We start from the raw sequence: 18,097 nt of genomic DNA, 5'->3' as shown, positions 1-18,097 counted from the left end.
ATGACTAGCTAAAGTCTTATAATGTAACATTTGCTACCTTTATAAATCAACAAATCATTGACTTCATGTCTAACTACTTCATGTCCACTTAAATGTAGCTTACTCCATGGGGAAAAAAGTAACTCTTACCCTACATACAAGTCGCATTCCTTCTATATCTTCAGATGAGAGTAATTTAATTTGAGAAGTACCTTTAAGAGCCTGTTCAGATTCAGACATTCCTGAAAAAGAAAATCAGTAAGAAAAGCCAGAATGAATGGAAAGATGTAGTATTTATTAGCCTAATTGTCTTCCTAATGACACAGTAATCGTCAAGCCTCATTATTTCACACAATAGTATCTCATCATTTTGGAGGGTCCAGGTCAGATATTTTTTAAAAATATTTTCAATATGAAAAGGAAATTTGCTAAACAAACTGAAGACAATTCGAAAGAACAAACTCCCAGATCTATTAGAAATCAGTCAATATGGAGTACTTATTATACGACAGGCAATATGCTGGTAAGGTCAGGAAATGATTCACACTTAAACAGTACCATACAATTTACAAATTGCTGTAACGATCATCAACTAATGAAGCAATTATATACCAACTACTGATGAATCATTATACTCACTGATTTTTTTAAACAAGAACCTAAGTCGGTGTTTTTCAAACTGTAGCTTGTGACCCGTTAGTGGACCATGACTAACATTTTTCTAAAGAAAATACATGGAACAGAAAATATTAGACTAAATCATATAGAATAGGACTAAGTGCTATTGTGGAATGTTAATTTACACACACACACACACACACACACACAGATGTTATAAAATCCATTTTTCGTTCTATGTCATAGTCAAAAAAGTTTGAAAAATACCACCCTAAGAATTTTCACTAATAAAATTAGCTTAATTCAAGTTATTCATACATTTGAAAAGTGTCACAGTCAGTATAATTATTTCAAAACTTGACAAAAGAGAATATAACCAACCATAAACTAAGCTTTTTTATAAAAGATATAAAAATCCCAAATAAAGTATTATCAAACAAAATCCAAAAAACAAAATACAGCATGATTTAAATGAGATTCATATTGGAAAGGCAAGGATAGTTCAATATTAACAAACCTATTAATATAATCCATCAGAGCTGCAGATTAAGAGAGGAAAGATAAATGATCATCTTCAAAGATAATTCTGATAACATGGCCAGCTAGCACCTTAACATGACAAATACCAATCTCAAGTTAAGAACCATCATAATGGAATGTCCACTCCTCAGGAGTATTATTTAACAATGTTCTGACAGTACTAACAAATGTAATTAAACAAGAGAAAGAATAAGATGTATAAAACTAGAAAGAACAAAACCCTCATCATTTGAGAGATATGATTATGTGTCCCTAGAACAAGGGAATACCTGATAAATGACTAGAAATAAGAGTGCAGCAAGTTGGCAGAATATCAGATAAATACATCAGAGTCAATTAACTTTCCCATATACAAACCACTGCTAGAAAATAGAGAAGATGCTATTCATAAGAGTAACTAAAAGAGTATCCAGGAATAAACTTAACAACAAAAAGGAAGCCTAATGAAGAAAAATTGAAAACACCACTAAAAGACATAAAAGGAGACAAAAGAGAAAAACACCCTCTCCTTGGGTAGGAATACTCCATACTGTAAAGATGTGAATTCTTCCAATATGAGTCTATAAATTTAATGCTATCCCAATAAAAAATGGCAACAGGGTATTTCTGGGAACCAGACAGATTCTAAATTTCACATGGAAAAAGTAATAAAATAAAATAAATTTCACATGGAAAAACAAACATGTAAGAATGCCAGGAAAATTCTGAAAAAGAGGAAAGGTGGGGCAACAAGGCTTACCAAGTATTAAAACATTACATAGCAGTAATAATTAAAAGAGTTTGGCAATGGCACATGATTAGACAAATGGGTTAATGAAACAGATTAGAAACCAAAAACAGACCCAGACGTGTGAGAACTTACTATAAGGACATAGATTGCATTTAAAAATCAATTAAAAGACAACTGATTTGTTTAAACACTAGTGATATGATAACCAGATATTCTTCTGAGAGAAAAATTAAGTTGCATCCCTATTTAACACCTAATAATAAATGATAAAAGCATCAAAAATCTTATCATACACAAAGAGTGAAACCATGAAAATAGTGGAAGAAAAGAGGAGAAAATATTTTTTATAATATCTGAACCAAAAAGGTCTTTCTAGGTCATAAAGCCATAGACACCTTAAAAGAAAACAGTGATAAATTTTATTACAGAAAAACGTTGAAAATGTGTCATAAATGTAATGCTATAAAGACAAAAATGTAAATGTTCAGTTGGGAAAAAACATTTATAGCACATATATCAAGGGATTATTTTTCTTAATATAGAAAGAGCACTTATAACTCAGTATAGAAAAAACTACAAATCTAACTGAGGGGGAGGCTAAGGATATGAACAGACAGATCAAGAGGGAAAAAAAATAAAATGACCTTTAACATATAAAAAGATGCTCAACCTTACAATTTAAAAATATAAATTACAGTAACAATTAGCACAAATCATAAAACTTGGCAACATTCTATACTGGGGAGGATGTAGGAAAAGAAACCCCCCCATATGTTTTTAATGAGAGCAACAAATGGCAAAATCTCGGAAATTTGTAGTACCTCTCAAAATAAAAAATGCATGCATCCTTTGATCTACCTATTTACTTCAGGCAATTAACCTACAGAAATACTCTCACACGTTCACAAAGAAGTAAATAAAAAAGAGTTACTGCAGTCAAATTGTAAGAAGTAAAAACCTGGAAATAAACCAGCCATACATTAGTAGAGGCCTGGTTTAACAAACTGACACATCCACACAATGCAATACACCTCAGTCATTAAAAAGAAGTGGAGGGTTTATATAGAATGTTTCCAAGAAATATTAAGAGAATATAACAAGGTGAAAAAGTATATACAGTTTGTTCCTTTTGTGTGGAATTGGGGTGGGGTATTTTTGTGTGTGCACACATAAAATATCTCCAGAAAGTGCCCCAATAAACTGTTAACAGTGGTTACCTCTGGGGCGAAAGTAATTTCTTACTTTTCACTGTGTAACATTTTATCCTATTAGAATTTACCTTGTCTATGTATTTTTTTTAAAACAAATTAAAACTATACTCAAGAATATTAAGTATAGAGAAATGAAATTATACATCCTTAACAATATTGTCATTCAGACTGTCCTGTCCTTCAATTCATCTGAAATTGTGGAGTTTAACTAAACTTTAAAATTCTATTCATGGGGCGCCTGGGTGGCTCAGTCCATTAAGCGGCCAACTCAACTCTTGATTTCGGCTCAGGTCATAATGTCAGGGTCCTGAGACTGAGTCCCGTGATGGGCTCTGTGTTCAGCCGAGGAGTCTGCTTGTGGATTCTCTCTTCCTCTCCCTCTCCCTCTACCATTCCCACTGCCCATGCGCACTCTCTCTTTATATCTCTAAAATAAATCAACACATCTTTTAAAAAATAAAATTATATTCATAAGTTAATACACCTCTCCACCTCTTAGAGAACAAAGCAAAGGTAGCTCAGCTTAGTAGATTAAACCACAGAAAAATGCTGATACTCAACATTTTAGACATGCAAAATCAGTAATCTCACATAGTCCAACTGAAGCTATGTATGCAGGCCCTAAGATCAGACTGCTCCACTAACCTGTGCTGCAAATTACCTATCTTCTCTGGGTGTCTCACTATCAGTATCTATAAAATGGAGAAGACCATGGAACCCAACTCAGGGGTGGTCAAAGCATTAAATGGAGAAAGGAATGCATGTAAAGAACTTAACACAGTGCCTGACACGTAGTCATGAAAAAATAAGTATCAGTTATAGAATCATAATCATCCTATTATTTCTATTACTGCTATAGCCCAGAGTCTTTAGTTCATTCAATCAATGAACTAAATGTTCATTACTGACATTCATCAATGTCAATTAGACATTCACAATCAAGGCCTCCACAAGCTGTTTTTTTAATCTAAATAGATATTACATAATTAAGGTAGGAGGACATGTTAAAATCAAAACAATTTTTAATCTAGAATTTGACAGAACAACACAAAATACATCATGTTAAATGTAGCCGTTAGCTACATAAACAATGTTTTCAGAATTGGGTAGATTTCTAAAGGGAGGAAAGAATCTTTGATTCTTACAAATGTTCTACTGTGTCTCGGAAACACATGTTTACATTTTATTGGAAATCCAGCACTGAAAAATTTCCACCAAAAAAAAAAAAAAAAACAAAAAAACTCCTTTCCTTTGCAGTAGTCACCAAGCCCACAAATTGAAAAATGAAGAATCAGCACAGAATTTACCTAAAGGGTGATCAGCATAATCTGGTCTTTGAATATAACTTGGCACTGGCCTTGTTGGCATCTAAAAACATCAAAGAAGTTAGTTAAAACCAATTCAAATCTGAAAGTAACTTTCATTATTAAAATTTACTAACAAAGAAAAAAAATGTAGGGGAAAAAACACTAAAGATAAAAGTTCATTCATATCATATAAGTGGAAAACAAGTTTTAAATGACATCTTAAATATCGTATCTCTTTCATGAAGACTAAGCTTTCCTTTCCTAGTGGCTAATGCCACTGCCTTTCTGAGGATACTTACGAAAGGAGGAGAGTGGACAAGTTAGGATTTAAGATGACACAGACAGCAAGGTGCCCATGTTGCTCCAAACAAACCAGCAAACCAAAAACAGTAATAAAATAATGTCTCAAAGTAAATATACATTAATATGCTCTTGGTCATTATCTCTGGAGGTAGAATTAAAGAGACTTTCTCATGTTTTTTATATTTTTCCAAATTTTAAAATTTAAAGATATACCCCTTTGATAAAAAGAAAACCATCAGTAAAGAGTTTTTAAATATTTAAGGATAGCAAACAGATGTCAACTTAAGTCAATTCCTGTGTTAAGATTCCTGAGGTCCACCTGCCAAGAACATAGGAAGGGCTGGGTGTGGCAGAAAAGCCATATCTAAATTAAGGTGGAAATATATCCTGCTTAAAAATACTAGGAAAAGAGTAATATACACTATCACTGTGCTGGCCAGAAAATACCTATTCTACCTCATTCTAATAAGATTAGAGCATTTTTAATCCTTTCACCTAAAATTCTTTGTTTTGCCCATGACTCTCAATTATCCTAAATTCCAAGTAATATATCATAAAAGCTAAAGAGCTAGAATGCAAATTTAATCCTGATTATATGATTAATAATTGGAATACAAAACACATGTATCATTTTTAGGAAACTGAAAATTCTGAAAACTGGTTTGAAAGAATGTAAAATTTTGTGGGCGCCTGGGTGGCTCAGTCAGTTAAGTGTCTGACTTTGGCTCGGTTCATGATCCCAGGGTCCTGGGATCAAGCCAGACAGCGACAGTGGGCTCCCCGCTCACTGGGGAGTCTGCTTCTCCCTCTCCTCCTGCCCCTCCCCTGGCTTATCCTTTCCCCCCCTCTCTATTAAATAAAATCTTAAAAAAAAAAAATAATGTAAAATTTGTATTACCTTATTTACTCACCAGTGGATAATGTGGTCTGAGTTTACCAGTATATCGATAGCCTGCCCATGGATCAGTGTTAATATCACCTTCTACAGTCCAGGAGGACACTTCTCGTTTGGCCTTTTCATCTTCTAGGAGGTGGGCAGACAAGAAATAAAAGAGAAAGAAATACTTCAGTTGTCAAGCTACTGAGCACTTGTTTGGAACAAGCTATCACTTGTTTGGAAACCAAGCCACAGAGCCCAGGCGTAAAAATCTAGCAAACTTCCACCCTAACCTAAATCACCAAAGCTTCTGCTTTCTTGCTATGTTCACAACCCTATGATTCCTCAAAGATTTAAGTGTCTTGGGAGAAAAGACCCAAGCTAAACATATTCTAAGATTTTACACAGTACCAAATAGGAATAGCTCACAGAACTCCTTTTCCAAGAAAATGCTAAATGTATTCTCTCTACAATGTCAATTTATAGGAAGCCCATTTTTTGAAATATAAAATCTAAGCCTAGGCAAAACTTCCCAACTGAGAGCAGATGTTATAAATGGATTCTGTGCTCTTACTGAAAGAACGGATTCTAAATAATTCCACAGCAAATTTAAAGTAAAAAACAAAAATTTCCCACTTAGCTGGCAAACAGCTTTCAGACAAGTACTTCAGAATGCTTTGAAAATTTTATAGTCATCCTATGCCTTTTTTCAGAAAGGGAGTAAGAGAAGTAGGAAAGTCAAAGATAAGAGGAGGGAACAATCAACAGAAAATTACCGAAAACTCAGAAAAATTAAGAATCACACACACACACTCACTCTTACCAGGTTAGTTATTAGTACATAATGTTAATGCACCTAAGAATTCTTTGCACATGGAATAGACCCTCAATAGTGTCTGATGTCAGCACCCTGACTGCATCTCTTATCCACCAAGTAAAATAAAAGTAACCTAAGACTTTTACACAGCAGGAATTCAAATCCCTCCTACACCAAATCAACCTATACACCTCCCAATGCACACTGATCTTCTCCTGTTTACTGTTAAGCTATCATAGTTTTTAAAAGTCAGACTTAAAAAAAATTAAAAAACAAAAAAATAAAAGTCAGACTTCCTTTAGACAATCTAAACATCCAAAATGGGGAGGAACAGAAATACTCACATAATGTTAAGCTGCAGAGGAATGGTGAAATGAGTGAAGTATAAACTTCCAGTTATAAGATCAGTAAGTCCTAAAGTTAACAAAAACAAAAAGACAATCTACACTATTGACTCCTCATTTTACAGAGGAGAAAACTGAGGCAGTATGGCTCACAAGTGCAGAGACATGTAGGAACGCTGGTTCCCAGTGCAGTACCCTTTCCACAGAGCCCTTCGTCAACCTGGGATTGAACAGTGGTTGAAACACAACTGACAAGACTGCAAAAATACAGCCAGTCCAGTCACATTGCTTTGGAAGAGAATGCAATTATAATATTACATATAAGGTAAAGGAATAGAAAAGAGTAAGACTAGAAAATAAGATAAGAATAGCAAAGGAAAAGAAAAGCTCTTATCATGCTCCTGAATTTTAGATCTTTCTCCCCTCTGGAGTTCAAGAAAGCCACCGTGAACGTGAATGTCAATAGGAAAACTGTTTCGCATCCCAGGACAAAACTGGACTCCATTCATTACCCCCAGGGTCAAACATTACAGGAAACAGTTCAAAATGCAGGCAAGTGGACGCCTGCTTCGGCTATCAACTGCATCAAGTGCTTTGTCTGAAATATGAACTTCTAGAATAATTTTCACCTGAAACCTAGGACAGAACAGCAATCAAGATGTAGGCTTTTTGGTCTGACACACTCCCAGGGAGTGTGGAGGGAGAAGGAAAGATGCACAATCTTTCAAAGCTTCCTGCTGATCTGTGTTCGGGCTTTTCCACAATCTATTTTCAAAAGAGAATTAAAAGCAGACCTCCAACAAATAATATAACTCAAAGCTACCTAAATCAGTTAAGACTGAATTATGGCAATTTCTAATCTCTAGGTATAATTTACTTAGGGAAATTTACACCTCAAAAGTAAGTTAGTTTACATTTCAGGATCAATTTGATCTAACCCTCAAATGCTAGACACATTAACAGATACCTACTAGTAAGCATGAACTGTACTGGGGATTAGGAACAAAATTATTCACCAATGGGTCTTTGTCAAAAGACTGAGAGCACAGGACAGTGTAAATAAATATCTGTAGTTGTCTTTCAAACATGACAATGCCAAAGGCCCAGCCAGGTACGCTGCAGGGAGTGGCAAAGAGTATCTGGTATGCACAAGGTGTGACCCAAAGCACAGCACACCCAGGCCTCACTCTTAAAAAGGTCCTGTGCAGGCTGCCTCCTCCTAGTCAGCTGACACAGAAGAACTGCACACGTCTAAGCTTTGCCTGGGACAGGATTTTCTGCTCACAATCCTGACTCGGTTCTTCCAGAGATGATTATTAAACAATTGTTGAGCACTTACTAGGCATTGTACATATGCTAAGCACTTTATGTGGATTTATTTATTTAATCCTCATAACAAACCTGTAATTTCAGCATTTTGGAGGTGAGGCTTAACGTAACCCATGCTCACAAAGCTTGGTGGAACCAGTTCTGAATGATGACATAACACCTTCTCTCTGCTATCCAAAAATCAAGCATACTAGGTTTGGAGGGGTAGAGAAGTAGAATAAAAAGGATTATTTAAAGTTCTGTTTTGTTTTTAAATCGAGTTTTCATATCATACTTTTGGCTATTCAAAAAATACTTATAAAGTGCTCCTCCTACCTTTTAACTATAAGCAAAGGTGACAAAGAAACACTGGTTTTATCAGTGATAAACTAAAAAAAGTGACAATATAAAACATACTATATTATTACTGACAACTTTTACAGATCAGACTAACAGCCAATGCTACTGTGTGCATTCTGACAGGAGATACATGTTGGAAATATGCACCGAGTGAGCGTCAACACTATGTGCATCTAAGGGCTTTGCAATCTAACCGGTCTTCTTCACCAGGACACATGAAAAGTAAATTCTACCCTTGAGTCATTTCTTTAACTCACACTTCAAATTTTCCTAAGGCCTGATTAGCTTCTGCAATCAAAACAACTCTAGGTCCAGATGGCTTCACTAATAAATTATACCAAATATTTACAGAAGAAATAATACCAATTCTACACAATCTCTTCTAGAAAAGAAAAGTGGAGGCAACATCTCCCATTTCATGAGTCCAGGATTACTCTCGTGCCAAAACTAGGCAAAAATATTAAAAGCAAATGACAGACCAATATCCTGTACCAATATAAATATAAATCAGGCTCCTTAATTAGAGATCAGTACACATTACAGTTAAAAAAAAAAAAGAAAGAAAGAAAGAAAGAAAAACAGGGTGCCTGGGTGGCTCAGTCCCAGGATCCTGGGATCAAGCCCTGTGTCAGGCTCCCAGCTCAGTGGGGAGCCTGCTTCTCCCTCTCCTCCCCGCTCCTGCTCTCTCTTCGCTATCTCTGTCTCTCTCAAATAAATAAATAAGGTCTTAAAAAAAAAAAGAAAAAGGCGGGGTATGTCATCTCCGTGAAATGAACTGCATGCTGTATGTTATCTCACTATTGCTTCTTGGAATAAAATGCGATCTTCTAATACACCCTGGTTCCTTGCCAGCCCAACATTCTTTTCCCCTGGATACCAACCTTCCCAACACCATTCCCTCCTCTGGGACTGTCCTCCCCAATGGGTGTAGTCAGGGTCAATTTAATAGGATCTGAAAGATACAGGGCTGGCCAGCTGAGGGCTGTCTCTAACCAAAACAGCCCAAAGGAACCAAGAACAATGCTCTCACCCACTAAGGGAACCATGCCCAAAGATCCAAGAGGGCACCATCTAAAAGATGGCACCATAGTAAACACTAAGAGCAATGAGTAAAATGCAAATAGTTTCAGTCTAAGGCAGTAATAATTATGATCTTTTTAGAGGACGTCAGCTTGTTTAATTCTCTTGGAGTGTAGGTCGTAATGGCCCTTAATTTCCCATAGGAATCCAGTATTAAAGAAACACGCACACTTGGGGCACCTGGGTGGCTCAGTCAGTTAAGCATCTGTCTTCAGCTCAGGTAATGATCCCAGCACCCTAGGATCCAGCCCCACGTCGGGCTCCCTGCTCAGCGGAGAACCTGCTTCTCCCTCTCCCTCTGCCCCTTCCCCCCCACTCATTCTCGTTCTCTCTCTCTCTCAAATAAAATCTTATAAAAACAAAACAAAACAAAACACACACACTTCAATGAGTTAGCAAACGCCTGGGGTAGAGACACATTCTAAGCTGTTTTATTAACATACTATTTCATCTCAACCCTTCACTTCCCTATGCTTTAATTTCCTGGATATAAAATGTTAATAACTGGCTCAAAGAGCTCTAAAAATATCTAACACCTTAGAAATACAGTACTTAATGTATGACTGAATAAAGTTAAATAGCTTTATTTAAGCCAACCTCTATACTTTGATCTGAAGTAACAAATCCTGTTATTTATGCTTTGCTTAACTCTTATTTATTTGAGATCCTTCTTCCTCATCTTTAACCACATTTCCTCCTCCCATAATAACCTAGCATTTCCATTCAACGTAGAGTTCACTTTAGAGAACCACAGAAATTGTCTTTTTACATTTTTATTTCCCTTTCTTTCAAATGGTGGTTAAACTGACCTCAATGAGATTTTAAGACAGATATATATGAAATAATCTATGTTTATTAAACCAGCAAATTCCTAAAAAATATACAGTTAGATGAATAAAAAAACAAAGATCAGTAGGCTGAAACAAACTTTTTACCAAGAACCATACGCTGTCTGCCAAGCCTTCATCCATCAGAATGGCCATGTTTTAAGACCAGAAAGTCCTTGTCAGTTTGCAGGTAACTGCAACGAATTGTCTTAAGCCCTTAAGGCAGCCCACTAATGAAATGAATTTACAGGATGAGTGAGTGGCCAAAGCAGGAAAAGTCATGTGAATTGGTGATAGTTCCATGTGGCTGACAACAATAGCTAAGAGTTTCACTTTGTGGTGTCTCAGAAAGTAACTTTAAAACATTCAGCTGCAAATAATAATATTAAAACACCGCAAACAATGAATCATGGAACATTACATCAAAAACTAATGATGTAATGTATGGTGATTAACAAAACAAAATAAAATAAAATAAAATAAATAAAATAAAATAAAAATAATAATAGTAATATTAAAACACCAAAAAAACAAAGTAATAAAATTTTGGAAAATGAAACAAAAACAAGAGAGGAAGCCAGACAGCTCATGTGCCCCTACCCACAACACGAAAACACTTCTAGCAAAGGAAAGTGGGTGCCAGAAAATTAGGGACATTCTCAGGTACTACTCAAGAAAGATCTATCTATGCCAACAATCATCTCATGTTTTTATGTCACATACAAAATTAACAAAGAAACTGCTCAGCCACATTTTATTTCCATGATTACAAAGCACAAAGAGTAAAAAATTTTAAAACATGCTAATTCTAGCTCTTGGGATTATACTTTCAGAAATTCAAATACACACTTTCAGAACTGGAAGACTTCTAGTCTTCTGCATAAAAGCCATTTCTAAGACAAATGCTACACAGATACGTGATTTTACTTACTTGCTTTCTTATGCAGTAACTTGTGAGTTGCCCAACTTCCTTTAAAACATTCCTAAAGGAGCAAACATGAAAATTAGTGTCAGGCCTTCCTTCATCAGAGACATTTTAAAGAATACTGTATGTAAGAAATAAGACACTGGAAACTTTGTTTGCACAAGTCAAAATCTGTGACTTCACTACATTCAGTATTTGGGAAGGCTTAAGAAATGATGATACCTATTTAAAAATTCACTTCAAAAAGCAAACTAAACTTGAGAGTATCTCAAATAAGTAAGAAACATTAGCGTATATTATAAATAGTAGTCATAGTTATATCTCAATTTTATGACACCAAATTATTTTGAAGTATTTGAAAAGAACCATGACCCAATTAATCAATCATACACTAGGGGAGAAAAGAGAAAAAGGAAAATTTTGCAGATTTTTCCATTATTTATATTAGTTTGATTCCTGGTTAGTTATTCCCTCTTTGTTTTCTCCATGCTGACAGCCCTACACGGTAAGCTCCGTGAGGGAAGGCACTATGTCAAGTTTACCCCCACATCCCCAGAGCCAACCACAATAGCTAGCACACAGTGCCATTTCAGTGAGTACTTGCTGATTGATCAAAATGGATCAATGACCAGAAAGACTCAACTTTTCACTTAGGAAAAAAAGTTCACGTGACATATTTCAGATGCCAGTAGGAAGTACTGTATTGGGAAAATGAACTCAAGTAATAAACTGAATTCAAATAATGAACTCAAGTAATAAATTAGAAAAATGAATTCAACCAGACATAGATCTTATTTATGCTTTCATTTTTATGGTATTTCCTTCAAAGAACTTAAAATTATTCAAACAAATTATTATCAATACTAAGAAAATTCACAAACTCCTACAAATGTTTTGACTTTGCAAATATAAAAGAGTAAGTAATGGATAAGAAAAAAAGCTAAAAAAAAAATAGAAAGCACCACCAAAGAAATGGTAAAGCTACTCTCCCCCAAGGTTTGTCCAAGGCTCTGAGGGCTTAGTTTCCCCTCCTCCAAGGTCAGCATCTTCACGACTTCCCCTGCCAATAGTTAGGCTAAGAAAACCCAGGGCATACCTATCACCTCCTACTGCAATGTTAAACCTCAAGACTTCAAATATATAAAAAGGTATCTGCAACATTCAATATTTTTTCAATTTTGAAGCTAAAACTCAGCTCAGTCTTTTGGGGAGGATGGGTGATGTGGTTGGGAGAATAATGGCAACCCCAGGGATGGCCATGTCCTAATCCTCAGAACCTGTGAATGTGCTGGGTCACAACTAAGGTAAAGGGGAATTAAAGCGGCTCATCAGCTGACCTTAAGATGGGGAGATTATCTGTTTTATCCAGTTGGGCCCGATATAATCACAGGATCCTTAAAAAGTGGAAGAGAGAGGCAGGAGTCATCAGAGAAAGACAGAATGATGGAGGCAGGGTCGAAGAGAAGTTACATTACTGGGATTGAAGATGGAGGAAGGGGCCACGAGCCAAGACACCAGTCTCCAGAAACTACAATGGGCAAGTAATAGTTCCCAAAGCCTCCAGAAAGGATGCCAACCTGCCAACACCTGACTTCAGCCCTGAGACCTATGTCAGACTTCTGACCTCGTGAACTGTGAGAAAATAAATTTGTGTTGTCTTAAGCTACCAAGTTTGTGGTAATTTGGTATGGTAGCTATAGAAAACTAATAGGAGGGAAAATCGTTATTCCAATCTGCTGTCAAATTGCAAAAACCACTCAAAACTGGCAAAAAGATCAGTTCTTCTCTGCCCTGGAGTTATAGGAAACTGGTTTTAAAAAACAAAAACACACAACCACAAATAGTTATCTATGGTTCTGTCATAAGAGGTATTGTAATTAATTGAAAAGTCCCAAGAACTGAAACGGGAATAAGTGATTTCTTCAGTATTATACCTATTCAGCCTAAGAAAAGAAGGGTAAGTCAGTGTTAAACTATAATTTGAAGACAACCATAATAAATAAGTTACCACGTACTGAATATGTGCACTATACATCTGTATCTCATTTCATCCTCACAAAAACCTTGCAAGGCAGATGGCATTATCCCCATTTTACACATGACAAAACTGAAGCACAGATAGCTAAATAATTTTTCTGTCACATAACAGAATCACGCCTGAGAATGAGAACTCAAATCCAGGATTACCTGATGAAGGTCATGCTTTCTCACTGCTTTAGTGTGTGGATGGGTAGGTGTAGGTGTGTGTGGAGAGTTTGTACTCAATTCAAAGCATCAATTTAGCACCAAACTCAGAACTAGAAAACATGTGTGCAATGAAGCTCTACCATTATAAGCTCTAAAATTTTATCTTTAAGGGGTGCCTGGGTGGTTCAGTCAGTTAAGCATCCAACTCTTGACTGCCGCTCAGGTCATGATCTCAGGGTCATGGGATTGAGCCTGGCATCAGACTCCACACTGGGCATGAAGCCTGCTTAAGATTCTCTCTCTCCCAAGGGGAACCCTCCTACACTGCTGGTGGGAATGCAAGCTGGTGCAGCCACTCTGGAAAACAGTATGGAGGTTCCTCAAAAAGTTGAAAATAGAGCTACCATACGATCCAGCAACTGCACTACTGGGTATTTACACCCCAAAGATACAAACGTAGGGATCCGAAGGGGTATGTGCACCCCGATGTTTACAGCAGCAATGTCCACAACAGCCAAACTGTGGAAAGAGCCAAGACGTCCATCGAAAGATGAATGGATAAAGAAGATGTGGTATATATATTCAATGGAATATTATGCAGCCATCAAAAGGAATGAAATCTTGCCATTTGCGACAACGTGGTTGGAACTGGAGGGTGTTATGCTGAGTGAAATAAGTCAATCAGAGAAAGACACGTATCATATGACCTCACTGATTTGAGGAATTCTTAATCTCAGGAAACAAACTGAGGGTTGCTGGAGTGGTGGGGGGTGGGAGGGATGGGGTGGCTGGGTGATAGACACTGGGGAGGGTATGTGCTATGGTAAGCACTGTGAATTGTGCAAGACTGTTGAATCACAGATCTGTACTTCTGAAACAAATAATGCAATGTATGTTAAAAAAAAAAAAAAGAAGAAGAAAAAGAAGACAGCAGGAGGGGAAGAATGAAGAGGGGTAATCAGAGGGGGAGACAAACCATGAGACGATGGACTCTGAAAAACAAACTGAGGGTTCTAGAGGGGAGGGGGGTGGGGGGATGGGTGAGCCTGGTGATGGGTATTAAAGAGGGCACATTCTGCATGGAGCACTGGGTGTTATACGCAAACAATGAATCATGGAACAGTACATCAAAAACTAATGATGTAATGTATGGTGATCAACATAACAACAAAAAATTTAAAAAAAAAAATTCTCTCTCCCTCTCTCTGCCTATCCCCCCACTCGTGCTTGCTCTCTTGCTCTCTCTCAAAATAAATAAATAAACCCCACTTGTGCTCTCTCTTGCTCTCTCTCAAAATAAATCTGAAAAAATAAATACAATTTTATTTTAAATCTAGGAAATGATAACTACTAACCATTTTCATGGATCCTCAATTGCCTCACCTATCAAGTGGGGCTGGTATCTCTAGGTGAACATAATATAGCGAATTAAAGGAGATCATGTAAATAACTCAGGGGAAAGTAGTTAACAAAGTGTCTAGCACATAGCAGGTTATCAAAATATGGGAGTCCCTGATATCCCAGGCTTATCACTATGCCTGGCATCGAACAGGTTTTCTCAGTGTACATTAGAGAATGAATGAAATTTAATGTGATCATATACACAAAGCTTTCTTCTGGTTGTAGATGGAAATGTAAACTGTTTCCATCACCTTCCAGGACCAGCTGCAAGCTGCCTACTCCACAGCCATTCTCCCCTCTCCCTGACACCTACAGAACCCTGCTATAGCAGAGTTGTAATGGACCTTGCGAAAAACATTCCCAGCCTCCTCGATGATACAAGTGGCCTTGTAACCTAGTCTGTCCAACATCTGAGCCCAGTTGTTGGGTGGGGCCTCTGGAAAGCTTCTTAGAAAACAGGCACCTATTTTCTCCTCTTTGCCCCTTCCCTGCTTCAAACCCACAGACGCTGGCTGAGATGAAACAGCAGTCTTGTGACCACAAAGCAATGAGTGCACCCCAAGGAGCCTGGGTCCCTGATGACTTCGTGGAGCTGCTGGTCCAGTCTCAAAATATCCACCTCCAGACTCCTCATCATTAAAAAAACTCCACACCTTTAGTTTTGGAAGACGTATTGGTTAGAAATTGCATTGGATTATGAGAAAAACAAAAACTCGAAGAACACTCACCTGTTTAATAACAGACTAAAAAGCAGGGGGTGGAGGTGGGGGTGGGGGATGAAGGTGGCCATAACAACTACAGCAGGTTGAATAATGGTCACCCAAAGATACCAGGTTCTAATCCCTGAAACCTGTAAATGTCGCCTTATTTTGAAAAAGGGTATTTTTGCATCTGTGATTCAATTAAGGGTCTTGTGATAGGGAGATTATTCTGGAAGGCCCTAAATGCCATCATCATGAGTGTCCTTGTAACAGAGAGGTAGAGAGAAGCTCACTCACACAGAAAAGGAGGTAATGCTGCCAGAAGGGCAGAGATTGGAGGCTTGTGGTAGAGCCTCTGGAGGGGGCGGTGCTCTGCCACTGCCTTGATTTAGGCTCCGTTAAACGGATTTGGGACTTCCGACATCCGCAGCTGTGGCAGAATGCACGGCTGTTGTTTTATGCTGCTCTGTTTGTGGTAACTGCTTACGGAAGCCACAGGAAGCTAACGCAGGGCACAACAAGACACCAGGGCACATACTGAAAGAATGAATCCAATTAGGGCACTGACGGTGAAGGACTCATTACAGTCTTCTTGAAGCTTTTTCTGCTTATGTGTACTTATTCATGGGGTCAACTCCCAATGACGCAGAGTAGTTTTTAAATGGGATCAGCAAAGGCATATGACTTATTTTAAGAAACTTAACTTCAGTCAGCAATTTCAACCTCTTCTCTTCCTCCCCTTTCCAAACTACTCATCATCATGGATAAGACTGGCAAAAGTGATGAGGCAGACTGGAGTTTCACTTGTTCTTCCTCCTTCCAGCCTACGTGATAGCAGAGATGTTCACTGCAGTAGGGCTGTCAGCAAGGAAAAGTTCAGGGATGGGGAAGAAGGGAGTGGAGAGAGGCAGTCACGGTGGGTCCTAGAACTCCAGTGTAAGAGTCAGCCAGGCCCAGAGGCAAAATCCCACCAGGGCTGCATGCTTGGTGTACCAGTGCTGTTCTTCAGTTCAAGGCCTTGACTCCAATGTTTCCTTAATACCAGGCAAACCATCTGCATACTAAGTATGCTTGGAACAATTTTCAATTCATTTTCAGTAGCACAGCTTAGAATAAGTCAACTGAACGTCTGCCCAATGAGAATGATGTATTGCTCAAGTGGCTTACACGTCTCCTAGGTACTGATACAGCCAACATTGCAGCACTGCGATAAACAGTCTTCCCAGAAAAAAATTAAGGCCAGATTTTTGCCCTGTCACATACACCCTCTTCTCCAAAATCTAAAGGTACCCCACTCGTTAGGTAAGCACCAGCACAGTTTGTACCCTCAACCTGGCTATCCCTTTCCCTGCCATCACTAAAATTAGGATATAAAAAGGCAGAAGACCATCAAAAAAAGACAAGAAAATCTACCAAGAACAACAGAGAAGAGACTTCTGGACAGAGCACGGTTATTAAAAGATGACTTTTAGATACTCGTCAGCTCCACTGGCCTAGGAGTCCATCTTTTAAGTAATTATGGAAGAGATTACAAGAACTTGTAACAGTAGAAATGATTATCTCAAAGTTAATCTTCCCCCCAAAGTAGGGCAAAACAACAAAAAGTTGAAAATAAAGAGATGGTATTATTGAAAAAAAGGATTTGAAACCAGTGAAGTCTGGGGCACCTGGCTGGCTTGGTCAGTGGAGCATGTGACTCTTGATTTCAGGGTTCTAAGTCTGAGCCCACATTGGGTGCAGAGATTACTTATTTAAAAAAAAAAATCTTAGGAAAAAAAAAGAAAGCAGCAAGTCTAATATCTGAATAATAAATGTTTCAGGAAGAAAAGGGAGAGGGGAGATCAAAGAAATTTAAAGTTTTCCATAGCTGAAAGACAGAGGAGTTTCCAGACTGAAAAGACCTCCAAAGGATAAAACTCAACTTGCCCAAGGCATACAATACGGAATTTCGTAATACTGGGGTAAGAGAAGATCCAATAAGCTTCCAGAGAAAGGGGGGAGGGCAAAAGTATGTAAAAGATCATGAATCCCATGGCAACAGACTTTTCAACAACACTGGAAGCTAAAAGAAAATGGAGCAATAATATAAAAATTCTGAGAAAACAATTTCCAAACTAGAATTCCAAACCCAGCCAAACTGAAAATCAAGTGTCAGGGTATAGCAAGCTATTTTCAGAATCTCAAAAATTTACCTCCCGTGCAATCTTTCTCAGGAAGCTATTGGAGGTGATACTACATAAAACATGAGAACTAACCGAGAGAGAGGAAGATGTGATACAGACAAAAGAGAAGTAAAGGATGATGCTTGAAGAGGGATGTAAGGATGACTGCTCTGAAGCAAGCCCAGAAAGCAAGAAGTTCTGGCTGGAGGTGGTCAGTGTTCCCAGATAAAACTGACTAAATGCCAAATATATTTAAAAGTATTGAGAGGAATTCTATGCAACTGTGGAAGAGTCTGGGAATGAATCAATAAATGACCAAAGGAAACTGTTAAAAGAATGGGAAATAGGGACACCTGGCTGGCTCAGTTGGCAGGGAATGCAATTCTTGATCTTGGGGTCATGAGTTTGAGCCCCATGCTG

The 18,097-nt window shown here is 37.7% G+C and overlaps 1 protein-coding gene across 2 annotated transcripts in view; it reads right to left on the bottom strand.

Annotated features, from left to right (window-relative positions):
- METAP1 (methionyl aminopeptidase 1) overlaps positions 1-18,097 on the bottom strand; it is a 65,976-nt gene that overhangs the window by 19,200 nt on the left and 28,679 nt on the right. For both annotated transcript variants that reach the window (XM_025873491.2, XM_025873492.2), the window contains exons 2-5: positions 11,233-11,284; positions 5,600-5,712; positions 4,386-4,446; positions 130-221 (exon numbers count right to left, since the gene is read on the bottom strand). In XM_025873491.2, the coding sequence (XP_025729276.1) occupies positions 130-221; positions 4,386-4,446; positions 5,600-5,712; positions 11,233-11,284 (318 nt within the window). The remainder of the gene's footprint in view (positions 1-129; positions 222-4,385; positions 4,447-5,599; positions 5,713-11,232; positions 11,285-18,097) is intronic.

The sequence above is a fragment of the Callorhinus ursinus genome, unplaced genomic scaffold, assembly GCF_003265705.2.
Source record: "Callorhinus ursinus isolate GAN/ISIS: 27379988/994484 unplaced genomic scaffold, GSC_fseal_2.0 scaffold4, whole genome shotgun sequence".
In the NCBI taxonomy this organism is placed as follows: domain Eukaryota; kingdom Metazoa; phylum Chordata; class Mammalia; order Carnivora; family Otariidae; genus Callorhinus; species Callorhinus ursinus.
The sequence above is the reverse complement of the archived record's forward strand: the minus strand, read 5'-3'. Positions and strand labels throughout refer to the sequence as shown.